Below are 24,815 nucleotides of genomic sequence, written 5' to 3'. Positions count from 1 at the left end.
AGAAGTGCAATGGGTGCTCAGTTTTAATCTCCAAGGAGAATTGCTACTGCCTTTGTCCTGCGACCAAGGCTCCTACCTTCTGTATTGTATAAATCGAGTGCGATTTCATACCACTGCACCCAGGCCAGCAGCTGAGCCCCTTTGGGTCACAGCGCTGTGATTTAAATTTAAAGCCCACCACTTAAAGTGAGTAAAGCCCACCTCATCTCTGCCAGTTGTACACAGTGAGGGTTATGTCTGTGGTTGACCTTCTTAATACTTCAGGTTCTTTACCAGACTTTTTGCCATGTTTTGGTTGTGTTTCAGAGAAGCTGGATTGCCCAATCACTGTGTACTTTGTTCTCGACACCTCGGAGAGTGTGGCCCTGCAGGCCCGTATCCATGGCGACCTGGTCACCACCACCAAGGAGTTCACCAGGAACTTTGTGGAGAAAGTGACGGATGGGGTCTTCAAGGCCAACGTGGAAATTATCTGGGAGTTTGGAGGGTTGCACTTCTCTGACGAGGTGAAGGAATTCAGCCGCATAACTGCCAGCAAGCGTGACTTTCTTTCAGCTCTGAGCGCAGTCGATTACATCGGCCGAGGCACTATCACGGACTGCGCCCTGAGCAACATGACCAACAACATAAGGCAGCAGTCCCGGAGCGACACCCGCATTCGCTTTGCCGTCGTCATCACCGATGGTCACGTGACAGGAAGCCATTGTGGTGGCATTCAGACTGTGGCTGAGAGAGCCAGAGACCTGGGCATCAGGGTGTTTGCTGTCGCCACTGACGATGTTGAAGTCGAGGTGGATCCTCGCTTTGAGCAAACCCTCAGGACCATCGCCAACTTCCCACACGAGCTGTACCGAAATAATTACACAGCTGCGTCTGCTATCGATATAAACCGACCCATCAGGTCAATCGATCAAATTATTCACGCTATGGTAAGGCATTCCTTATAGAAAACATTGCATTAGTTCTACTTCTTGCAGACATTAAGCTGTGTGTCTGACAACCTGTTGCATTCTGATAATGTACTAGGTTAAAGCTGTGCTGCCAGAACGAAAGGTTTCTCAATATTGGAATCTTTGGGATGTAACTAAATCCAGAAATTGATGGCTGTCATAGCCTCTGCTTTAAATGCAGGGCATGTGAGGTGTGGCTATAGTGGAGGGAGTCGTGAACATCAGCTCTTTAGGGTGGAGGGTATTTTTGATAGGTTACTACAGAGACCCATTCCCATGAGCTGTTGATAACCTAGACAAGGAATGTGGTCGTGACCACATGGCAGAAGATGCATGCAATCCATCCCAGCATTCTTCTAAATAGTCACTCTTGATCTGTATGTAAGCTGGGCATTTACAAGCTGAGTAGGACCTGTATTGTCTGTTCTTAAGACAACAGATGTGTGGTTATTGGTACAGTGCTGTTTAAGTTCAAGTTTTGCAAGTTTTGAGTTTTTTGTCATGGGCGTATATATATCCTGGGTATAAATGCCATGGAAATTAGTTTTTTACAGCAGCAGAGTACACAACAAACATTAGTTAACAGAAACTGAAATTAATATAAACTATGCAAACACGAGGAAATCTGCAGCGACACACATAAAAGTTGCTGGTGAACGCAGCAGGCTAGGCAGCATCTCTAGGAAGAGGTACAGTCGACGTTTCGGGCTGAGACCCTTCGTCAGGACTAACTGCTAATAAGAGATTTGAAAACTAGTAAGAAAACCTAGTAAGAGACTTTTCAAATCTCTTACCAGCTCTTCTTTCAGTTAGTCCTGATGAAGGGTCTCGGCCCGAAACGTCGACTGTACCTCTTCCTAGAGGTGCTGCCTGGTCTGCTGCATTCACCAGCAACTTTTATGTGTGTTGCTTAATATAAACTATACATAGCTTGCATGACAATATAAACAACATAAGGGTGAGTTGAGGAAGGAAGAAAATAAGTTGTCCCAGGTAGGGTTAACGTTTTTCATGTTGATTCAGGCCTTTGAAATATTTTGATAACTTAAGAGCATTATATTAACTTAGTAAATTAAGATGAAAAAAAGAAACTGTGGATGATGAAAAATCTGAAATGAAAACAGAAACTGCTGGCAACACTCAGCTGGCCAGGCGGCATCTGTGGGGAGAGAACAGAGTCGCCATTTCAGGTTGAAGAGCCTTCATCAGAAATGGGAGGAGAGAAAATGATTCAGAATTAAATTGCAGGGAGGGTTGGGTGGGATGGGGTGAAGAGAGGAATAAGGGTAAAAATGAGAGCGAACAAGGGAAGAGAGAGACACAGAGAAGAGAAGAACTTCTTTAAGGTTGGCATTCCTGGAAGGGGAGCAAAATCAGAGTATGTGGGTGTTATCATATACTATCATGAGATTAATTTTCTTGCAGGGATTCACAGGAAAATAAAGAAATATGTTAAAATTTATGAAAATCTTTACATAAACAGTGAGTGAAAATCCAAAGCTCTGATTTTTTTCCAACGAAGTTCAGTCCTTCTCTTGTCGGAGTTCCCATCTTCACGACGAGATATTGAACCATGGGTCTGTCATGAAGAAACGAGTGAATTGTACTTTAAAAGCTGTGCATGAGGTTGTTAAAGGTGTCTGGAGTCAATATGAGGTAGACCAGTTGTAACGGGCTTAAGAATTGAAAATAACATTAGAGAGAGCGACCAATTTACAGTTCGACTGTGGAACCACTAGAGGGTGTGCAGTGGGGTCATGGCTTGTGCTCTGTAAGGTTTCAGATCTCAGTCCTTTGGAGTCTATAGTTCAGAGTTGTATAGCTTTGTAGATCGAGGGATATTTTGCACTTTAGTCACAGTACATTGGCTACAGAGGGCTTTGGAGTATCCTGAGGTCATCAAATGACCAACAGAATTGCAAGCCCATCTTTATGGGTTGGAGATTGGTTGTCGACCCCTAACCCTATGCAACTGACATTGCTCATGTGTGACAACCAGTGAGATGCTTCAGAGGCAATGTCGGTGTAGCAAGGAGATGTTAAAATCCTCTGCAATCTGTCAACCCTTTTGGATTGTTCACGAGTCACAGAAGAAACAAGAAAATGGTAGGGAGAGTTGGCCACTTGGCACTGTCATTCCACATGATCGTGGTGATCTCCTCCAGACTTCATCTCCTCTTCTCTGCTGATTACCCCCTGTGCCCAGTAGCCTGATCTACCAAGTTTGTGCTCACAGTCTGACCGTGACTCAGTGCCCCTCCTAAGGAGTAACAGTGCTGCCCAGCTTTATCCAGTTAAGGGCTGGCCATTGTGTTGGCTCACCACTGCGCTGGCAAGTCTACAGAGTGAAGGGTTGTCAATCCATCTTTTCAGGCTCAGGTTGGAGGATAATTTCTTCCGCTTCAGCTCTGAGAGCACATGGGGCAGGAGGAGCCTAATGGGGCCATTGCTAGGGACAATAGGCACACCTCCCTAGAATCAGAACCCGATTTATTATCACTAACTTATATGACACAAAACTTGTTGTTCAGTAGCAGCAGTACAGTGAAAAGATGTAAAAATTACTACAAAATTACAAAAATTAATCAATAATACAAGAAATAAAGACTATTAAAGTCACAATCATGAACCATTCAGAAACATGATGGCGGAGGAGAAGAAGATGCTTCTCAATCTTCAGGTGTGGGTCTTCAGCTCTTGTACCTCCTCCATGATGGTAGTGACGAGAGGAAGACATATCCTGGATGGTGAGGGTAGTTACTGATGGATGCCACCTTCTTGGAGCACCTCTTAAAGACGTCCTCGATGATGGTGAGGGGTGTGCCTGTGGTGGAAGTGGTTGAGTGTACAGTCTTCTGGAGCTTCCGTGTCAGACAGTGATGTTGGCTCAGGAGGGGAGACTGGCGATGGTTGACCTATTCTGCCACTGAAGTTGGAGGACTTAGTGGAGATACTGTTGCCAGCATATACCAGCACATTGACAGCCAAGTCTTTAGTGTTCAGGTCTCTGGAGTGGGCTCTGACCCTGAAACCATGGCTGGTGGCTTAAGTATTTGTGGGGTTTATTAGGTCCTGAGGGTTAAGGGTTGGTTACTGTCTGTGAAATGGCATCCATTGATCTCAGTTTGAAATCTGTGGCTATAACTGCCTACACATGGATGAATCTATACTGGTCAACAGATTAGGGATGAGCATGGGGGTGAAAGGTTGGAAACATCAAAGGTATAATGATCAACAATCAAACAGTATTATGGATTGACCGGTCTTCACTATTAAGAGTTGATAGAAAAGGGGAAAAACATTTAACTCTCAAATGTGTTGTTATTCATACCACCTCATAGTTTTCGGTCAGCGTAACCCGAGTCTCTCTTTCATTCATTGCGACATTCAGTACGATGTATTAAACCCAGTGTTCGGTGACATGTATCTCCAAGAATCACTGAGGTTGCAAGGATCAGCTTTATTCGCCAGATACACTTACATGTATCAGGAGTTTGCTGTGGTGTGTTGGTGTGACATGCAACAAAAAAATCAACATTCAACAATTGTAAAGAATAAAGAATTACATAAAATAAAGTTAGAGTTTGAAGTACAGATATGGAATAAAGTGTGCACAAACACAGAAATACCTGCATGTTTTTACAACGTGAAGAGCATTATAAAGACTGGTTTACAGTGCAGTGCAGTGACTGAAGTAATAGAGGGGGGTAGGGAGAGCTTTCTCAATTGGTTGATCAGATTAACTGCCTGGGGAATTAAACTTTTAACATGGTATGAAGTTTTTGTTTTAATGCTCCTATAATGTTTTCCAGAGGGAGCTTTAGGAAAAGACAGTCTGCAGGATTGGTAGTGTCCGCAATGGTTTTCCCTGCCTTTTTCTTTGTCCTGGATGCGTACAACTCATCCGGAGATGGTGGACTGCAACCACTTACCTTTTTTTGTTGACCTGACTGTTTGCTGTATTTGTGTAGATTGGGATTGATGCTACACAATAGGAGGCCATTCTGCCTGTCTGACCTGAGCCAGCTCTTCGAAACCACTATTTGTATTGTCCCCCTATGCCCTCATTTCCCATAGCCCTGCAAACTTTACCCCCTTCAGTTCTCATCTGGAAGAACTTACTCATCCAGAATGATTTCAGATGACACCTTCCAGAAAGAAAGATGCCCTCTTGTATTTCCTTTCACTGTTACCTTGGCTCTGAGTTACTTCATTGCAGGTGTAGAAAATTATGCCTGATGATTATAAATGGGCTTCAATGATTTCATTAAGTCCTTTATCACACCTTTGCTGTTGCTGCATTCTCCAGTGGTTCAGGTCTGTCTAGGCTTCTTTGGATAAATACACATCTACAACTTCTGTGAAATTGCAGTATTGATAAAGACATACAAAATGCTAGGGACGAAATGATGATTCTAGCCTACAGCAGCCAGATAACTTCTGGCAATGCTTGTGATGCTCGGACATTTTAATGATTGTGCCAAGACTTTTCCAATGGGCCTGTTCTCATCTGATCTGTGAAACTGAATATGTTTTTCTCTTTGTTTTTACAGAAAGTGGAAGCCTTCAACGAGGTGAGATGGTCTACATTTCTGATTAATATTGCTTCACTTCTTGCAGTCATTTTCTTTTCATTTGGTGAGCAGTGTTGCTCCTGAAGTAACATTTTTTTTGTTGGGGGGGGGAGGAACTTCCAATTTTGAAGTAACCTGGTGAGTTTGCCTAGCTATTAAGACACTTCCTTCCTGTTCCCTGACCATTCCACACTGCCAATTTCCCTTCCCTCTTCAGAAAGATCATCCTGGCTGTAGAGACTGAGAGAAGGAGATAGTTGTGTTGATCCTGTCTTGCAGAGTCCCTGAGGGTACTGGGGTAATGGGAGGATAGAAGAGGTATGACTCTTGAGACACATTTTATTGGGCAGTGTAGGTTCAAGAAAGTCACTCTATCACCAACACCCAATTTGTATTTTCACTCAGTGAATCAGTGACAGTTTACCATGTTCATGCCCTTCCCATTTTCCTCGGAGGGAAGTGCATGCCCACACTTAGAAAATTGGACCTCTGTCATCAGTCAGACTTCTGAAACATGCTTTGCTAAAAAAGCAGCTGTTGGACTTGGATCAGTCTCAAGTGACTGGAGAAATACCAAATGGGGTGGGGATGTAAAATTAGCACTGAGAGCTCTGGGGTGGGGTCTACTCCAGACTGGGTACACTGGTTTGAATAGTATCCTGCAGAAACTAACTGTACTAAGGAACGGAATATGTAAGTGGTGTCAGCAAAACATGGGGGGAGGGTGGTGAAGCTAAGAGATCACAAGATATAGGAGCAAAATTAGGCCATTCAGCCCATCAAGACTGCTCCATCATTCAACCATGGCTGATTCTTTTTTTTAAACTCCAATTCCCTGCCTTCTCCTTGTAACCCTTAATCCCCTTACCAATCAAAAACCTAACAATTTCTGCCTTAAATTTGACTAGTGACTTGGTTTCCACAGCTGCCTGTGGCAACAAATTCCACTGATTCACCACCTTCTGACTGAAGAAATTCCTGCTCATCTAAGTTTTAAAGGGGAATCCCTGAGATCCTACACTCTCACCCTAATGCAAACTCCACTCTATGCAGGCCTTTCAGTATCCAATAGGTTTCAATGTAAATCCCTCATCCTTTTGAACTCCATTGATTCCAGGCCCAGAGACAGCAAATGCTCCTCATACGTTAAGCCTTCTACTCCTGAAATCATTCTTGTAAAGCACCAGCAGACCCTCTCTAACGCCAGCACAACCTTCCTTAGACACAGAGGCCAAAAGAGAGAGCACCCTGAGAACTTGGTCAGTTTTTAAAATCTCAATTGCCAGGATAGTATTGTTGTGCTGGTATTAAAGTTTATTCTTTTTGCACTTTCATAACTTGAGGCCTGTGACATGAATTCACAATCATCAGTTTTACTTGCAAGTTTTGGCTTGAGTGCTCTACCCAGTGTTGGAATTTAATGAAACAATACTCAACACCCCCACCCTGCCTTAGTTGAGGAAAGGGCAAGGATGGGTGCTGTGCTGTATGGATGTTTTGAGGTCACCAGGACACCGATGTCCAAGTGATTATCATTGTTTAAGTCAAGCTTAGGAAGGAAAACAAAGCCGGCGGGATGGGAGGTTTAAACCTTGTGAAGAGTGAATCCCCCCAGCTCCCATTTCCTGATGAATCTTCTTGTTTATTGGTCCACGGCACCAACCTACCCAAAGGAATGCAAGAAGATAGGAGCAATAATAGATTAATTGGCACCTTAAACCTTTCCATCATTCAAAATTACCATGGCTCGTCTCCCTGGGCCTCATCGTTTCTTATACCCACAATCACCCAATCTTCCTCAACTATCCGCAATGATCTAACCTTCCCTATCCTCCAGAGCAGAGCATTCTAGAGACCCATCTTGCTCTGCGAGAATCATTTGCGTTTTCCTAGACATCCGTTATGTTTTAAGCTCATTGCGGAAAGCTTTCGAAGAAAATGAAAGAAGAACCATACGTTTAACGCCATTGTGGTTGTTCCCCAGAAATAGTTAGAGTAGCCTCCAGCCCATTGATACTCAGACCCTCAAGTCTTCAATATTGCAGATGGGGAATGTGACCAATGTCAAAGATGTACGAGAGCACAACGGTCTTCCTATCCCTGTCGTAGTTCCCTAAATCTTTGCCCCCACTGTAGGCCTCAGCCAAGCTCTGTCCCATCTCTTTCTACTGCTTCTCTCACTTGACAACACAAAGTGATGAAGATCTGGGTCTTTGTTAATGAGCTTTGTCTCTGGAGATCCAGATGTGTTGAAGAGAGGCGAGAGTGGATATCGGACTGCTGGAAACAATGCTGGAGAGGTGGTAATTGGGGACAAGGAATTGGACAAAGTGAATAAGTATTTTGCATCAGTCTTCACTGTGGAATACACTGTATGGTGGAAAGTACAGGTGTCAGGAGGCATGGTGTGTGAAATTATCATAACTAGATAGAAGATTCTTGGGAAACTGAAAAGTCTGAAGGTAGATGAGGCAACGGGACCTGATGGTGTACACCCCTGAGTTCAGAAAGAGTGGCTGAAGAGATCGTGGAGGCATTAGTAATAATGTTTCAGTAATCACTAGTTTTGGAATGGTTCTGGAAGACTGGAAATTTGTAAATGTCACTCCACTCTTCAAGAAGGGAGAGGCAGAAGAAAGGAAACTATAGGCCAGTTAGTCTGACCTCAGTGGTTGGGAAGAGGTTGGAGTCGATTATTAAGGATGAGGTCTCAGGGTACTTGGAGGCACATGTTAAAATAGGCCGTAGTCAACATGGTTTCCTCAAGGGAAACTATTGCCTGATAAATCTGTTTGAATTCTTTGAAGAAGTAACAAGCAGGGTAGACAAGTTGATGTTGTGTACTTGGATTTTCAGAAGGCTTTGACAATTTCCACATGAGGCTGCTTAACAAGCTACGAGCCCATGGTATTACAGGAAAGATTCTAGCATAGATAAAGCAGTGGCTGATTGGCAGGAGGCAAAGATTGGGAATAAAGGGAGCCTTTTCTGGCTGGCTGCTGGTGTCTAGTGATGTTCCACAGGGGTCTGTGTTGGGACCATTTCTTTTTATGCTGTATGTCAGTGATTTGGATGATGGAATTGATGGCTTTGTTGCAAAGTTTGCAGACGATACGAAGGTAGGTGGAGGGGAAGATAGGTTTTAGGAAATAGATGATGTTGACAGAAAGGCTTGGACAGATTAGGAGAACTGGCAGGTGGAATACAGGGTCAGGAAGTGTATGGTAATGCACTTTGGTAGAAGAAATGTAAGGGATGACTATTTTCTAAATGGAGAGAAAATTTAAAAATCTAAGGTGCAAAGGGACTAGGGGTTTCCCTAAAGGTTAATTTACAGGTTGAGTCTGTGATGAGGAAGGCAAATGCCATATTAGCATTCATTTCGAGAGGACTAGGATATAAAAGCAAAGATGAAATGTTGAAACTATATTAAGCACTAGTGAGGCCTCACTTGGGGAATTGAGCAGTTTTGGGCCCCTTATCTTAGGAAGGATGTGCCAGAACTGGAGACGGTTCAAAGGAGGTTCACAAAAGTGATTCCGGGATTAAACAGTTTGCTATAAACTGAGTGTTTGGTGGCTCTGGGCCTGTATTCACTGGAATTCAGAAGAATAAGGGGTGACATCATTCCAAACTATGGAATGGTGAAATGCTTTGATAGAGTGGATGTGAAGAGGATGTTTTGCTTGGTGGGAGAGTCTAAGACTAGAGGACACAGCCCCAGAACAGAGGGGCATCATTTTAGAACAGAGATGAGAAGGAATTTCTTTAGAGAGTGGGGAATCTGTGGAATTCTTTGCCACTGGCATCTGTGGAGGCTAGGTCTGTATGTATATTTATGACAGAGGTTGATCGATTCTTCATTGGTCAGGGCATGAAGGGATATGGGGAGATTGGGGCTGAGAGGAAAATTGGATCAGCCACAATAAAATAACAGAGCAGACTCGATAAGATGATTTATACTTGTACGTACCAGCTTATGCCATAGCCTACACAAGTGGGCTACGCCGTTGTGAGCATTTATACTTGTGCATTGGTGTGTCTGCATCTCTCTGCAATTCGCGCATGTCACGCATGCGCACACATCTGCCCGTGCAAGGCTTCATGGTCATGATAGTCTTTCTTGGGGTAAACAAGTTTAAAGCGAGCGTCTTTTTTCGTAAAAACGAAATGTGTCCTCCATAATTTCGGAGGTCTGTAAAGCTTTATGGAAAGCATTGCAGCCAGAGTTCCTTCCCTGCCCTTCAGTCGCCCAATGGGAAGCTATTGCAGCGTAGGATGAAATGCGATGCTACCAAGCGGACCAATCACAGTCGTTGCGGTCTGCGTTGCCGCAACGCGTAGTTACATTTTGGGAGAGGTGCACGTCAGGCTATGGCGTAGGGATCTGTGTAGATGCTGTGTAGGGTTCGCGGCGATGCCGTACCTACGGCGTCGATCTGACACACTAGTATAAATCAACCTTAATTCTGCTCCTATATCTTAAGATCTTGTGTGCTGTCTGCATGATTCCTTTTTTCAGCAGCAGGATACTCTTGAAGATCATGCTGGCACCATTTAAGTTGAAAGGATTTTGAGATCATTTTATTAGAGTGTTCCCATGCTGGCTGTGATCGTATCAATGGCCTTTGCCATTTATAGTGTTGTGCTTTTCCTTCATTAACCATGAATGTTCTGTGACCTCCAGTGTTACAAGAGGAAGTGTCTGTCGTTTCGAGGAAACCGTGGTCCAAAGGGCTTCAAAGGACGGAAGGTGAGTAAACCAGGTCCCTCCAATGTCTTCAGCTCCGGTCTGAGCAACTTCAGCTTGTACTTTCACTCCTTTATCAGCCAATGGCTTTGGTCAGCAAGGATTATTTTTTCTGCCTTAAGCTTCTCAGTGTTAAGAATATCTCCCTCTCTCTATTTTTCCAGAATTTTGAGTCATTCACTGGTACTGATCTCCCGCTTCCCCCATCCCCACCCTCAGGGCTGACATTCTGCTCTGAGTCGAGTGACAAGCGAGCCTAGTGAAATGTCTCTGTGTTCGGTCGCATAGATCCAGGGGGGCATCCGGCCTCTCTGGCAATATGATGGCTGGTTGTGGTACACCTGCTGTTGAGTCGTGCTTTTCCATTCAAGTTAGCTTTTAGAAAGTGTGTTTGCAGGGTTAACTCAACCTGAGTGGGTGAGTTACAGGAATGGAGCCCTGTTCTGAGACCTCGCCGAGGACGAGTTTGCGCTCCTGTGCTGTGGGTGGGGGCGGGGGGGGGGCACTATCACTACGACTTGGAATCCAAGATCGACTTGTCCTCGCCCAGTAAAGGAGAACCTAGTTGTCCCCAGCAGCAGTAACTTAGTTTTTACATTTATTCACTGAGCACCAGCCCCCAGGAATTGCAGGTTAACCACCCAGGCCTTCATGGGGTGCAAGACAGCAAGGAGACAGGATGCGCCCCTCAAATGGCAGCCGTCGCTGTGCGTGAAGCAGAGGCTGACACAACAATGCAAGAGTATCTTTTTCAAAAGGTGATGCACGTGAGCCGGTTATAATCTGTAACGTATAATCTATATGTTATAATCTATAACGTATGCTTTTCACAGGGAGAAAAGGGAGGAACTGGTCCCATAGGTGACCCAGGTCCATCGGGTCGTCAGGTGAGTATTCATTTATTCATAATTGCCTGAAAACTTGAGCTGTCGTTTGTTTCTCACATCTGAAATTCAAATTACTTTTTTCTCCCTACACAGGGTGATCCCGGTATTGAAGGACCTATTGGCTTCCCCGGTCCAAAGGTAAGATGCACTTCAAACACTAGCTCTTTTTGGTGGCCTGGTAGCCATCCCAAGACTTGAGCAATGGGCAGCTCGTCCCAAAAGAATTCCCCGCAGGACTGGGCAGAGTCGAGCCCCCTGCGTCTCCCCCAGTGCCGGGTTTCTGGTTCCTGACTGAGAAACAAGAAATGCCAGATGCTGAACGTCTGAAGTAATGTCAGAAAACACAGCGAATACTCAGCGGGCCAGTCAGCGTCTGTGGTGGGGGCGGGAGTGAAAAGAATCAAAGTTAAAGCTTCAGGTCAATGTCACTTCATTGTATCCTAACTGGGAAACTTGGAAAACAAGCAAATCTGAAATTAAAGTTGTAGAGGGGGAGTAGAGTGTACGTGAAAGAAAAGTGATAAAATGTGAGCTCAGGCAACAGCAGATCTTGTGCTGTGAATGACGCTGGCAGCTGGGGTACTTATCGACAACATTATGAATAAGGTATATTGTTGGAAAAAGAAATGATTACCACAATCCAACAATAATAAATAAGCCATTATGGGACTGAAGTCACAACCGTGTACAGTCTCATGTATCTGATGGACATTGCAAGCCCCAGCTTGCTGAAATCAGCCTCAAAACTGGCCATACCAGAATGTATCTTATAGAATACTGCCGAAGAAAGAGAGATGAGTGCTTATTATTCATAGTAGATTTACTGGCCAGTAACTTCCTTGGCTATAAATACTTGTTCCAGAATTCAAATCACACTTGCCCTGGCCCCACACTGTTCCCTGATTTAGTTTCAAATTTGTTGGGAGGTGGAGAATGCCAGGTAGGTTGGTCCCAGATACTCAGATGCTAAATATGCCAATGGACCCTTTCTCCAATAGCAATAATGCCATCTAGGCACGGGTGAACCCCACTTAAGACCCTTATCATTGAAATGTGCCAGGAAGTTGTGGTAATGCTAATACCATTTCTTTGTCTCTTTTCCAGGGTTATCCGGGATTGATGGGAGAAAAGGTGAGGCATCTTGCACTGCTCCACTCTCTTTTGGATGGATGTTGACATGGTGATGACTGTAACTCCAGCAACTCTTAGGTGACCCAGGGGCTTGTTTAGGAGCTCAGGTTCACTTGGGCCTGAATGTATAGGTCGAAGCTTCAGCTTGCTGGCCTGACCCTCCCACTGGCAGCTGGTCAAAGTCTGGTCCCCCATGTCAGGAAAGGTGTCAGAATGCAGAGCCACCAGATCTGTTGTTGGTGTGTTTCAAAAGGAATCTGCTCCTAAACTCCGGGCTGTCAGCCCGGAATATGCGTTGGATCAGTGGTACACATCGGTGATGTGACCTGCAGCAAGTTGGTATCCCACCTTCCGCATGTTTTATTAGCCAACTGCGGAGGCCACCTGCCCATCCCCTTAGTAGCAGCAGCTAGGGCCCAGTGTGGCCATCATTTGCCCAGCATTGGGACATGAGATGGAGGAGGAAGTGGTAGAGAAAGTCAGATTTCTGCAATGCGTCGGTGAACCAGCATCCCTGCTCTCCCCTGACTTCAAATTTTCAAAATGTCCGACCCTATGTTTTGGACTCTGTGCTGCACCCTGGCTGATTAAGCCAATCCAGGGTTGAGAAAAGCCTGATATTGGCTTCACTGAGCAAGAAGTGGGAATTGTAGGGTAGGCAGGTACATGAGGTCTTGAAATAATACCTGGGAAGTTGCCACTTTGCCGTAAAACTGAAAGTAAACCCAATTTAAAGCTAAACATTAGACAGCAAGCCATTTAATTCTAAAGCTTCAGAATCTGAATAAGTTGTGGAATTGAGCTCAGAGTTGTGTCACTCTGTTTTACCAAACCTGTCACCGCTGTGATGAACTTCAGTGAGCACAGAATGAACGCTTGCATCTGGCGGCACGTCACTCCTAAACTTGTTGTCCACTTTGTTCCTGTTGATATTGACATGTCCTGTGTTTCCTTTTCAGGGCGAAATGGGATCTGATGGAAAGAGGGTAAGAAGCCATTTTATTTTTAAACACTTAAAATTCATGTTCCTCTTTTTAGCTGTGAAGGTCTCTATCTGTTACTAATGTGTCTGTCTTTTTCCCTTTGACTCCTCCAGGGTATCTCTGGATTGCCAGGCCGAGATGGGATTAATGGACTGAAGGTAGGCTCGTTGTCCCCACCTGGGGCAAAGCAAGTTGAAGGGTCACGCTTATTTATCACGTGTACATCAAAACATACGCTCAAATGCCTCACTTGTGTCAACAACCAACACAAGCCAGGGATATGCTGGACGCAAGTGTCGCCACACGTTCCCGCACCAGTGTAGCATCCCCAAAATGCTCATCTCAACGACACAAAGCAGAGCACAGCAAGCAACAAGATAACAATAGTAAAGCAAGCCCCTTTCCTCCCTTCCGGCACACAAGGACGGTCCTCCAACTCCAGGACATGCCTGGCTGTGGCCTGCCTGTGGTGGGACAGGTGTCCAGGAGTAGGATGCAAACACAGCATGGACTGGTGAGAAAGTCTAGGGTAAGGCAGCCATGCCATTTAGGAGAGAGGACAGGAGGTATGTAGTGTGTTGAAGGATTGTGGGTTTTCTGCCCATGAAGAGACTGGCTCCATTAAAGGTTTAAATCCGAGCACTAGACTGACCACCCTGGGGAATAAAGCCTATGGAGCCGGAGAGTGTGGATAGAATCAGTAAACTCTCTGCCCATGCACTTGCTGAGTAGGATAAATTTCTGAGGGTTTGGATGGAATCCTTTTTCTGTCTGAGATGCAAATTGAGCCTTTAAGGATTCCACCCTGATCCAAAAGAATGTTTTAACTTCCCCAGACTAGTTGGGAGTCTGTGGGAAATCAGAGTCATTGAGTTCTACACCATCGAAACAGGCCCTCTGCCAACCATGATGCTTACTGAAAATAATCCCACTTTCTTCATTAATTCCATATTTCCCTACGTGCTGCTCATTCATGTATCTATCCAGATACTTCTTAAAAGTTGTTTTTGTTCCTGCCTCTACCACCTCCTCTGGCGGCTCAATCTAGATACCAACGACTCTTTGTATGGGGGCGGTGAGAGGAGGGATATAAATACTCCCAGATCTCTTTGCTGAGGAGATGTTCTTCCTCTCCACGCCCCTACCATGGAGAGCAAACTTTATTTATCCTGTCTCTGTCTCTCATCATTTTGTATATCTCTATCATTTCCTTTTTAATATCAACGTGCTTCAGGATATCACTGCTCTCTTCCCTCAGTTCGTTAGTTTCCATATCCTCCTCCATGATAAATACAGACAAGAAGCATTCATTTAAAACTTTGCCTGTTCCATTCATAAATTACCCCACAGATCCTTAAAGATCCTCCCTTCTCATTTGCCTTTTTGCACAGTATACTGATAGAATCAGTTGGGGTTTTCCTTGATCTTGTCTGCTATATATGGTTTATGGCCCCCTTTGACGTCCTCTTAATTCCCTTCTTAAGTGTACTCCTACCTTCTTTGTACTCCTTAAGGGATTTGTTTGGTGCTAGCTGCCTCTGCTTGATGTATGCCTGCATCGTTCTCCTTACCAGACCATTAATATTGCTCCTCAACCAAGATTCCCTAATCTTTGCCTGCTCTGCCCTTCACTGTAACAGGAAAATTCTGGCCCTGAACCCTTCCTGTCTCCATTTTGAAGCTTCCTGCTGGCCAGAAGTCACTTCACACGCAAACAGCCCCACCCAACCAGCTTTTGATAGTCCCTGTCTGGTGCCCTCAAGGTTAGCGATGTTCCAATCTAGCTCTTCAATTTGAGGACCTCTCTTATCTTTTTCCATAGCTGCCTTAAAGCTAATGGAATTATGGTCACTGGTCCCAAAGAATGCATATCAACCACATGTGCAGCATCATCTCCAAGGAGCAGACTGTGTGTGGCCTCTTCTCTAGTATTACCGTTCACTTATTGCTCTAGAAAACATTCCATAACTTCTGTCCCATCTAATCCCTGGACACTAAGGAAGTCCCAGTCAACCTTTAGGAAGTTAAAATTGCCTACTGTTACGCTTCCGTGACTTCCAGATATATTTGCTATTCTAATTCCTGTTGACTACTGGGAGACCTCTAGTATAATCCGATCCAAGTAGTTATCCATTTCTTATTTCGTTGTTCTACCTACAGACCCTCTGTGGCCTTGCTGGGCATTCCCCAGGGCTGTCCTTTCTAAGTGCTGACAAGATGGTCAATAATGCTGTTCCCCCTCCTCCCTTGCTTCCATCTCTGTCCATGCAGGAAGCATTGATACCCCGAAACGTTAAGCTACCTGTCCTGTTCACCCCTCACCATGTTCCTGTAATATCACAATCCCATGTGTCAGATTATCGTGTTAGAATGGGGTATCTTCGTAGTTTGTAAGGTCGAGAATGTTCAGTGCAGACCCAATTGGTACATGAGGAAGTGCTTGAAAAGGTGCCAAACATCTGACCTGATGCACTTCCCTCTTCCGCCTCATGGTGTTGGGAGATTTGCATGAGAGAAAGTCGTGTCTTCGCTACAAATTATTCTGTGCGAAGCTCGAGACTCATGGGCTCAAACGCACTTATGTAGGTAAAAACCACTGCACTGAACCTTTGGAACATCCTCCTTCAACCAATACTACTACTGTGTGGGAGAGAGCTGCACTGCAAATCGATTCACCATTTCTATGTGTCAGACCTTTTCTCATAGGCTAAGTGTAATCTTTGCTATAGATCCTTGTTGTATAACACTGTTCAGTTCGGAATTCAGAGTGCAAAGTATACCCACATCATTATTTTGCTTGCATTATATCTGACAGGGGATATAGTATAACCAGGCTGTTATAACATTGCAGTTAGCAGCACTGTTATTGATTGTCTGTATAACACATGTATACATTTGGAAAGCACGGCACAAAATGATGTTTAGTTAGTACATAATAACCGGAATAACAGTTGTATTTTTGTGTTGATTTCAGGGAAAGCTGGGACGCATCGGACCTCCAGGTTGCAAAGGAGATCCTGGTGATATGGTAACTCGTTTCCCCCTTTAATATTCTTCGGATAACTGTGAAGCCACGTTCATGTTGTTACTGTCTAATTTAAGATTGTTTTTAAGCTTTGGGAAATGCCACACAGGCTGGAATCCCAATGAAAATATGGATTCTAACATCGTACACTGTCTCTGTAATTGACGGCCAACCCACAGACTCAGACCTCCTTTCCTTCTTTCTTAAGCTCTCTTTGGCCTTGCTCATTAATTATCCATCTCTGCCTTCTCACTGCTAATTTGTAGCCATTTACTATCCACTCCTCAGTGCTGTGACATCCTCACTGCTGCCGTGCACAAACATTACCATCCCTCTGATCCATCCCTTTCCAATGACTGTTATAGCACTGATCTTGATCTTGCTCCCTCTCGCAAGAGACTCGTGGCCCTCGTGGACAGAGCGCCAGGTACCCCCGAACAGAATGCCTGCGCTCCTGTCTGCGATGGCCATCTCGAGCTATTGATTGCATGTTATTTCAGCTTACCACCCTCTTGCCGCACTGTCCTCTCCGTCTTAGAGGAACGGCACCTCTTTTCCACTTGGATCACCAACAGCCAATGGTAGGAACATTGAATCCTTACACTTTCAGGAAGCCTACCCAGATGGAAAGACGTGTTCTTTTCCCATTTCTACCTGTCCACCTGGGTTTTCTCTCCCTTTGCTCATCCTTTACAAACCGCCCATGTTACCTCGATGCATTGCCACCCCTCACAGTTCCATTCCCATCACCCTACATCTTTCCCACAGGTTTCTTCTCCCTTTTCCTCCCTTCCTAAGTCCTCCCCCTCCTGGTTCCATGGGCATGTTATCCCTCCCTTCCACATCCTGCAGGAACTGTCTCTACCTTCCCATTCCCTCCCCCTCCCTCACTGATTCCACCTATCACCTACCAGCCCATGTCTCACTCCTCCACCTCACCTTTTTACATTGGCCGTCTCTCTTCTGCATTCTCTCAGTCCTGATGTAAGAGTTTCCACCTGAAAGATCACCCTCCACAGATGCTGCTCGACCTGCTGAGTTCTTTGCACAGTTTCCATCCGCAGATCTGAGGTATCCAGTGGGATCCCGTGTGCCTTCTAGAAGTCCCTTCCAGGAGCGTAATTTCTGTTCTGCGCTCAATGTTTCTGGACAGCCCTTCAATCTCTCTGAAGTCCAACTCTGTCATAATTTACTGATAACCATCTTGCATACCAAGGTACAAAACAATAAAAACTTTTATTCCACTTCCCCTTCTTGCAGTGACAAGTCTGTCCATGGCCTTGTCTATTGGCAGTCTGAGGCCAAAGACAGGTTGGAGGAGCAACACCTTGCATTTCAGCTTGGTGGTCTCCAACCTGATGGAAGTTCTCTATCTTCCAGTAACCGCCCCCCTCTGTTTCCCAAACCCTCCCCACGCCCAATGTTTTCCCTTTCTCTTCTGGCTGCTTTGTCCCTTTTTTCCACTACCCCCACTCTCATGACCTGCTCATCATCTACACTTTCCCTCTGGTTTCCCTCCTCCTTCCCTTTATTCCATGATCTATGTCCTCTGCTATTAGATTTCTTCTTTGACCCTTCGCCCCTTCTGACATTATTCCCTTTTCTGCCCCTCCCTCCATGTTCCAACCTCCCTCCTCTCACCTGGATTCACCTGTCACCTGCCAGCTTGTGCTCCTCCCCCTCCCCTTCCCACCAATCTTAATCTGGGTTCGGCCTTTCTTCCTTTCCAGCTCCTGATGAAGGTTCTCAGCCCAAAACATCAGCTGTTTATTTCCCTCTATAAGTGCCGCCTAATCTGCTGAGTTCCTCCAGCAATTTTTCTTTGTTCGCTAATTCCTCTAGCTTTTGAACTGACTCCACATTAAACTCTTCTCGGGCTTGCGGCAGGGTAGAGGTATCAATTTTAACTGAAGTTTCATTGACAAACTCTCCCATGCTCATCAGGGATGATACCTGGGCATGTCTACTCCGATGGAAACATGATGGGACAGCAGAAACCTGATTGGATCAGGACTGACCAATCAGGAGGGACGGACGACGGGGGCATAAATACCACCAGACTAGACCTGCCCAGTCATCATCCCTGATGAAGTTTGTCATCAAAACATCAGTTAAAATTGATAACTGTACCCACTTGGGAGCTTGAGAAGTGTTTATTCACCATATACCCCAGGAAAGCACTAGATCCTTCTCCACATTCATTAATTCAATCAGTTCTTTTAGCAATACTACATTGATTAAAACTATGTAAATTCGGTATTTGTTCCTCCCACGTAGCAAATGAACTGTGCTGTACATGTCTCTTCACTGCATTCTTCCTGTGCAAGAAATGTGACTTGAATCAAATTATCACCTAGCTCTAGGCCATGTCAATGGTTTGCTAAACAGGAGCTGGTTAGTCAAAGGTTCAAAGGTACAATTTAATGTCAGAGAAATGTGTACAATATGCGTCCTGAAATGCTTTTTCTTTGCAACCATCCATGAAAACAGAGGATTGTCCCAAAGAATGAATGACAGTTAAATGTTAGAACCCCAAACCGTCCCCCCCCAGCTCCTCCCTCCTGCGTGTAAGTGGCAGCGAGCAACAATCCCCCCTCCCCAGCAAAAAAAAAGCATTGGCACCACCACTGAACACTCAGGCGTGATCAAAGCAATAGCAAAGACACAGACTTGCAGTTACCCCAAAGACTTCGCATTTCACCCAGCAGTCGACATACCACAGGTTTTCTCTCCCTCCCTAATAAGGGAGAGGGATGTGTCCCCCATTTTCCCAGCGAGTGAGGAGACATAACAAACAACTCACTGGTTTACGATGTTAAAAGTCTGTTACGTCGCTTTTTTCGAGCTCTGTGATCGTAAAGATCTCGGGTCTCCAGGCACACAGCAGATACCCCGACTCCCCCGATGATACATGGGTTTCCTGTCATGACACCGACCCTTGATCCACCCGTCTCTAGCTCCTGGAGATCCTGGGGTTCGGAATTCAGGCCGGACTCTTAGGCCAAGCCTTTGGTGTGCCGAACAACAACAGCTGATTATGGAACACTGAGAGCGGGTCCCATTCCCGCAAAGAACCGTACACAGCGTGTAACTCCAAGTCAGGGTCTTCAAAAGAACCCTGGAAGGGAAAAATAGAGATATTAAAGATGGAAATAGGGCTGTTTCCCAAGATGCAAGCAAAGGGATCACCATTAGGCGCCATTAACCCTCCTAAGCTCCGACTTCTATGATTTGATTTCCCACACCTTCTCCAATTACGTTCAGCGTTCTTGCTGCCCAGCCCCAGTAACAGCCAGAACAGCAGTTAACGTGTGGCTGTTGCAGCTTCGGGTGTCAGATTTCAGAGTTCAATCCTGGCATCCTGGGTAAGGAGCCTCTTTATGTCCACCCTGTGGAATGTGTGGGTTTCCTCCCACCATCCAAAGACTTACATACCAGGTAGTTTAATTGGTCATTGTAAATTGTTCCGTAATTACGTTAGTGTTCAGTTAGGGTTGTCAGGGGTTGCTGGTAGTGGGGTTCCAAGGGCTGGAAGGGTCTAGTCCGCAAGGTGTCTAAATTAATAAATATAGTAGGTAATAGGTCATGTTTTTAGAAGTCAGGTGACAGAACGTCTTGGGCAGAGCAGGGCAGGCATTTAAAACAAACTTTCCGGCAGTAGCGGAGTTGATTGTGAGGACTAATAGGAAACTGTGGTAACGACACTCCGGAAGCACTGACCATAAACGTCGATTATCAAGCCACAGTACAGGACATCGTTTGTATTAGCATGTGCACTAATACCAAGCTCTAAATATTGGTTGTCTTATTTTTCTGAAATGAGAGGTGGCAGATTCCATAAGACTCTCATATCTTCTGCTGCCTTGTCTAATTTACAGGCCTGTATGAACAGCAATATCGCCCTCCTCCCCCATTTAAATACGGAAACCTTTGTTCATCCCAGCCTCCATCAGAAAGTCTATACAATAACTCCCTGGGTTACAAGTAAGCTTTCTTATGGACCTCCAACTCTGGGCCAATTCTTCCTAGTTTCTAATAATAAAATGTTTTGTGATGTTCTTTAATGACGGGCTATAGTATGAAATTTCTTTGTATGGGCATCTCTAGAGACGTGTCTTGTTAACCCCTCCCTAACACCTACTGGACTCAGCACTGAGAAGCCCTCCTTTCTCAAAGTCTGCACGTCTGGGATCGGTATGGCTTTGGTCCCATCAAAACCATGAACTTGTCATGTCTTGACTACCCAAACCCCGATCTGTGTGAATACTGTGTAAATACTGCCCTCAAGCAATTAGCAGCAAGAAGTAACAGATCGTGCACTGCAAACAATTATAAAGAAAATATATTGCAAATTTTAACTTTATCGAAGCTAAAAGAAAAGAGGGAAAAAATAAAAAGGGCCCATTACAGCTAACCCAGTCCAAATGTGCATATACATTGGCACTCATCTTGAAGTTGTCTTTAACTCCCACACTGGACCCGCAGTCTATGTGAAAGTACACATCACCTTCCGAATGTCGCTTGAAGTCCATCTCGAACAAAGAGGCTCTCCCACAGAAGTATTGGTCATCTCTTCTTGAAGCCATTTATCTGCACAAAGCACCCTATGCAACAGGGACAGCATCCTCAGCCATCTTCCCTCCTGTCTTCTCCCAGCTCCCGCCAACAAAGACCTCGACCCATACCAGTGTCCCTCACAAAAACCCTCCACCCAGTGTTCTGTAGAAGCTTCTCTCAATTCCACCATCCTGATTGGCTGACACAACGTTCCTAAGTTGAACAACATAGCCCCTTTTCTTCAGCTCAAACCCAAACATGCTAAAAGCAGAACAGACTGATCTTACAGGACTGCTGAAATGAAATGCCTACAGTATAGCAGTAAAAATCTTAACCAGGACATTACAATTGTATATTCAATTGGTTTAATTGTGGGTAGTGATGGGTTGATATTCAAAGTTAAGGAATTACAGCAAGTATATGTAGGGTGATAATGGATTTCTATAGAAACGGATGTTTCTAACTTTCGCAGAATTTGGCTTGTGGACAGTTCTCAGCAACAAGACCCTTGTGTAGCCCCCAGCCAATTCACCTCCATCCACGCTCTTGAGGTGAATATTAAAAATCAGAGCTAAAACCTTAACATCATGCCAGACCTTGGACTGGCAGCTTGTGGCTCTGTGGAGTGGAGTCGCCCAGTTCTGCCTACTCCTGAAAACACTCACCTGTACTCCTGTTAGTTCCAGATCTTGCGGCTCCACTTTGCAGAGACGTGGAGCCATGCCCTCCACATCTTCCACCCACCACCCCCTCAATCCCTCCCCCATCTCCCAGGTCTTGCAAAGCCCCGCTCCCACCAGGCTTCTCCAGGCCTCGTCCTTTGTGGTCACGTCTTGGCAATGGCCCCCGCCTCATGAGGCCCCGCCTTCACCGCGTTCCCATCACTGAGGGCCAATACTGTGAGGCCCTGTTCTTGCTTGGTCCCAGCCCCAATCTGCCCCCCCCCACCCTGTGAAGACCTCCACTCAATCCTGCAACCTTATTGTTCTCCACTTTTGGCCATTTGTGCAGCCCCTATCCCTCTGCTGACCTCCTGTGACCCTAGCGCCCACTTGCAAACCTCTGGAGATCTCTTTCTGTATTTGGCTTCAGCCTGAGTCCTATTAAATATCCTCCTGGTTTAAGATGGCGCACAGCTGGCGGGGGGGGCAGTGTTCCCTCTAAGGAGTGCGTACACACAACTTCTGCTACTAGCACATAAAGGAATTTAAATTGTGCACAAAAGCTTGTTACCCTCTACGTGTTGAGTATATTTCACAACTGTACACAATCACATTTCCTTTTCCGGTTTCTGATGTGGATGGTGTTGATAACGTGGAGTTTGCCATGATTTGTCTGCAGATTTTAGAACTGGCTTATTTATCCTGTTTTTATTGAAGAAATTATTCACTGTGCACACATCGTTGTCACTGAACAAAAAAATTGCACAGCACAAGATTATTCCACACACTGGTCATTAGAGGGAACATTGTCTGGGGGCCAAGGCCAACCAGTTTGCAGAGTGAGAAAGAAGTGAAATTTTAACCCTCAAAGGGGTTGCTGCTGTTCCTAGTATATTCATCCATGCTCTTTCCACTAATAAAATTGTGGTTTTGTTGTTCACAGGGACCCCCTGGTTACCCAGGAGATGCTGGTGATAGAGGATTCCCTGGTGATCCTGGGTCGAAGGTTTGTATGTGTTCGTAGCAAGAATTTACGTTAGTTTAACTGTTTAGTTGTCCCAAGAAGGATCTCAGCAACTACAGAACAGATGGTGTAATTCCGAAGGGAGGCAGGCTTTCACCTACTCTGCCCTTCCCTCGCGAGGGACTCAATATTGTTTATTTGGCTCCTCAAATATCCTGTTGTTAAGGGATGGCCAGTTATGCCTGAAAATTGAATAGATGATTCTACATCAATCATTTCAAAGGAGTCCATATGGACCGGGGTTCCAATGTTTAATAGCATTGGCCCATGGCATAAAAGAGGCTGGGAACCCCTGATATAGACCAGAAGACCCAACAGCAGAATTAGGCTTTTGGGCCCATCAAGTCTTCTCTCCATCAAGTCCTTTGGATGGGAATCATTAATCACGCAAATCGGGCCCAGTATTCACCTATTCTCTATCAGGGATGTTACTGCTTCATTTTGGTGTGTGCCAAGAAAAAGAGGGTGGAACTGAGCTTACTGGTAATATCCTCAGCCAGCCTCAACAGTGCCTTGGGTTGTAGTTTGCCTGTTCTGTGTCCAGGTTGTTCAGCCACCCATGGTGGACCTGCAGACAGGAGCAGCGTGATGGTGCAGAAGTTAGCGCCATTGACCAGGTTGCAGTGGCCCAGATTCAGTCCCAGCCTGTGTTGAGTCTACATATTCTCCCTGTGGTCCCACAGTGCTCTAGTTTCCTCTCCCACATTCCAGGCTAGTTGGCCACTGTAAGTTACCCCTTAAGGTGCAGTGCGTGAGGCTCTAAGATGCAGGGAAATAAGGAGAGAGGCAATGATACTGATAGGATTGTTTCCCTGGGAGCTAGCATAGATTTGATGGGAACCCATGAACTGAGAGCCTCACTGTATAGACTCAACAGACAATGTATAATGTACCAGCTTTATGGGGATGGTTATTTCATCCAGCCATTGGGTCATGTGTTAATGAATAAGACTGTGTTTCCTTCCCCCTTCAGGGAGATTTTGGACGTCCAGGAAGAAGTGGCCCACCTGGAGCTAAAGGAGTGAAAGGTGCCAAGGTAATGTTGAGGAAGTCAACTGGGCTGTTCCGAACGCTGAGGGTGTAGTTCATTTTACTGAGAGCCCTCCGCTGATTAATTGGCAGGCTGACCATCCCCTTTCCGTACTTCCTGAAGTTTCCCTGCATGCTTTGAACTGTGGGCCCAGGAATAATGCAGACTAATCTGCCACATTCCCATTCAGGGCTGCTAAATTGGGATGTTTGGCCGTTTCTGCTAGTCAGGTTAGACCTGGCCATAACATTATTGCTCATTTCATTCTTATGGGAGCTTGTGGTTGGTTGGGTGTCAGCCAATCAGAAAGAATTAAGAGTGACCAAAGACAGGAGGTTTGTCTTCCCCTTTCCCGCCGGTCGGTACTGAGGTTGAATCTACCTGTTGTACAACTTGAAGGGGAAAAGATCCATAGTCTCCTACATTTGTGCTGAACTTTGTTGGAACAAAGTAGGAGTGCAGGCAGAGAAAGGGAGGTCAGAATAAAATGGAGAGTTATAGTCAGAGGTGACTGAATCCCTTGTGGACTGAGTGATCATCTGGTCTGTGTTTGGTTTTCCCAATATAGAGGAGACCACATGGTGAGCCTTTGACGCAGTATGTTCCTCAAGTTGTAGAAGGGTTGTGTTCCTGTGATGCATTCTCTTCAGCAAAAATTGGTTAGCTGCTGGGGCTGGCTAAATAGCGTATTAGGATCTCTGGAGCAGTGTAATCCCACACAGAGAGTGGCATGAGATTATGGAAAATATATAGGCATCTGTTAGTCTCGTGAGACCATGGATTTGCACTTTGGAAGGTTTCCAGGGCGCAGGCCTGGGCAAGGTTGTATGGAAGACTGGCAGTTGCCCATCCTGCAAGTCTCCCCTTTCCACGCCACCGGTGTTGTCCAAGGGAAGGGTGAGGGCTGATACAGCCTGGCACCGGTGTCATTGTAGAGGACTGTGTGGTTAAGTGCCTTGCTCAAGGACACAACATGCTGCCTCAGCTGAGGCTCGAACTAGCAACCTTCCGATCACTAGTCCGATGCCTTAACCACTTGTCACGCGCCAAGAATTATGGAGAATAATGGCTTTATATATCAAAGACTCTCACCCCAATCAATGTAATTACATAAACATTTGAAGGAATTCCTATACACCAAATTGGAAGAAGTTCAAGTGATTGTTAATTCTCATGGACAGACTGGGTGGGTATTTTGATGGTGCAAAGGATTTAAGATAAGAAAGCAAGAGTTGGGTGTCT

General features: G+C 45.3%; 1 protein-coding gene across 3 annotated transcripts in view; it reads left to right on the top strand.

The window, feature by feature from the left end:
• Positions 1–24,815, top strand: part of col6a2 (collagen, type VI, alpha 2) — a 73,185-nt gene that overhangs the window by 7,452 nt on the left and 40,918 nt on the right. For all 3 annotated transcript variants that reach the window (XM_063051582.1, XM_063051583.1, XM_063051584.1), the window contains exons 3-13: positions 307–929; positions 5,504–5,524; positions 10,212–10,277; positions 11,108–11,161; positions 11,255–11,299; positions 12,266–12,292; positions 13,252–13,278; positions 13,389–13,433; positions 16,250–16,303; positions 22,463–22,525; positions 23,517–23,579. In XM_063051582.1, coding sequence (XP_062907652.1) covers positions 307–929; positions 5,504–5,524; positions 10,212–10,277; positions 11,108–11,161; positions 11,255–11,299; positions 12,266–12,292; positions 13,252–13,278; positions 13,389–13,433; positions 16,250–16,303; positions 22,463–22,525; positions 23,517–23,579 — 1,088 coding nt within the window. The remainder of the gene's footprint in view (positions 1–306; positions 930–5,503; positions 5,525–10,211; positions 10,278–11,107; positions 11,162–11,254; positions 11,300–12,265; positions 12,293–13,251; positions 13,279–13,388; positions 13,434–16,249; positions 16,304–22,462; positions 22,526–23,516; positions 23,580–24,815) is intronic.

This window comes from Mobula hypostoma, chromosome 6 (assembly GCF_963921235.1).
Source record: "Mobula hypostoma chromosome 6, sMobHyp1.1, whole genome shotgun sequence".
In the NCBI taxonomy this organism is placed as follows: domain Eukaryota; kingdom Metazoa; phylum Chordata; class Chondrichthyes; order Myliobatiformes; family Myliobatidae; genus Mobula; species Mobula hypostoma.
This window is presented reverse-complemented; position numbering and strand designations above follow the sequence as displayed.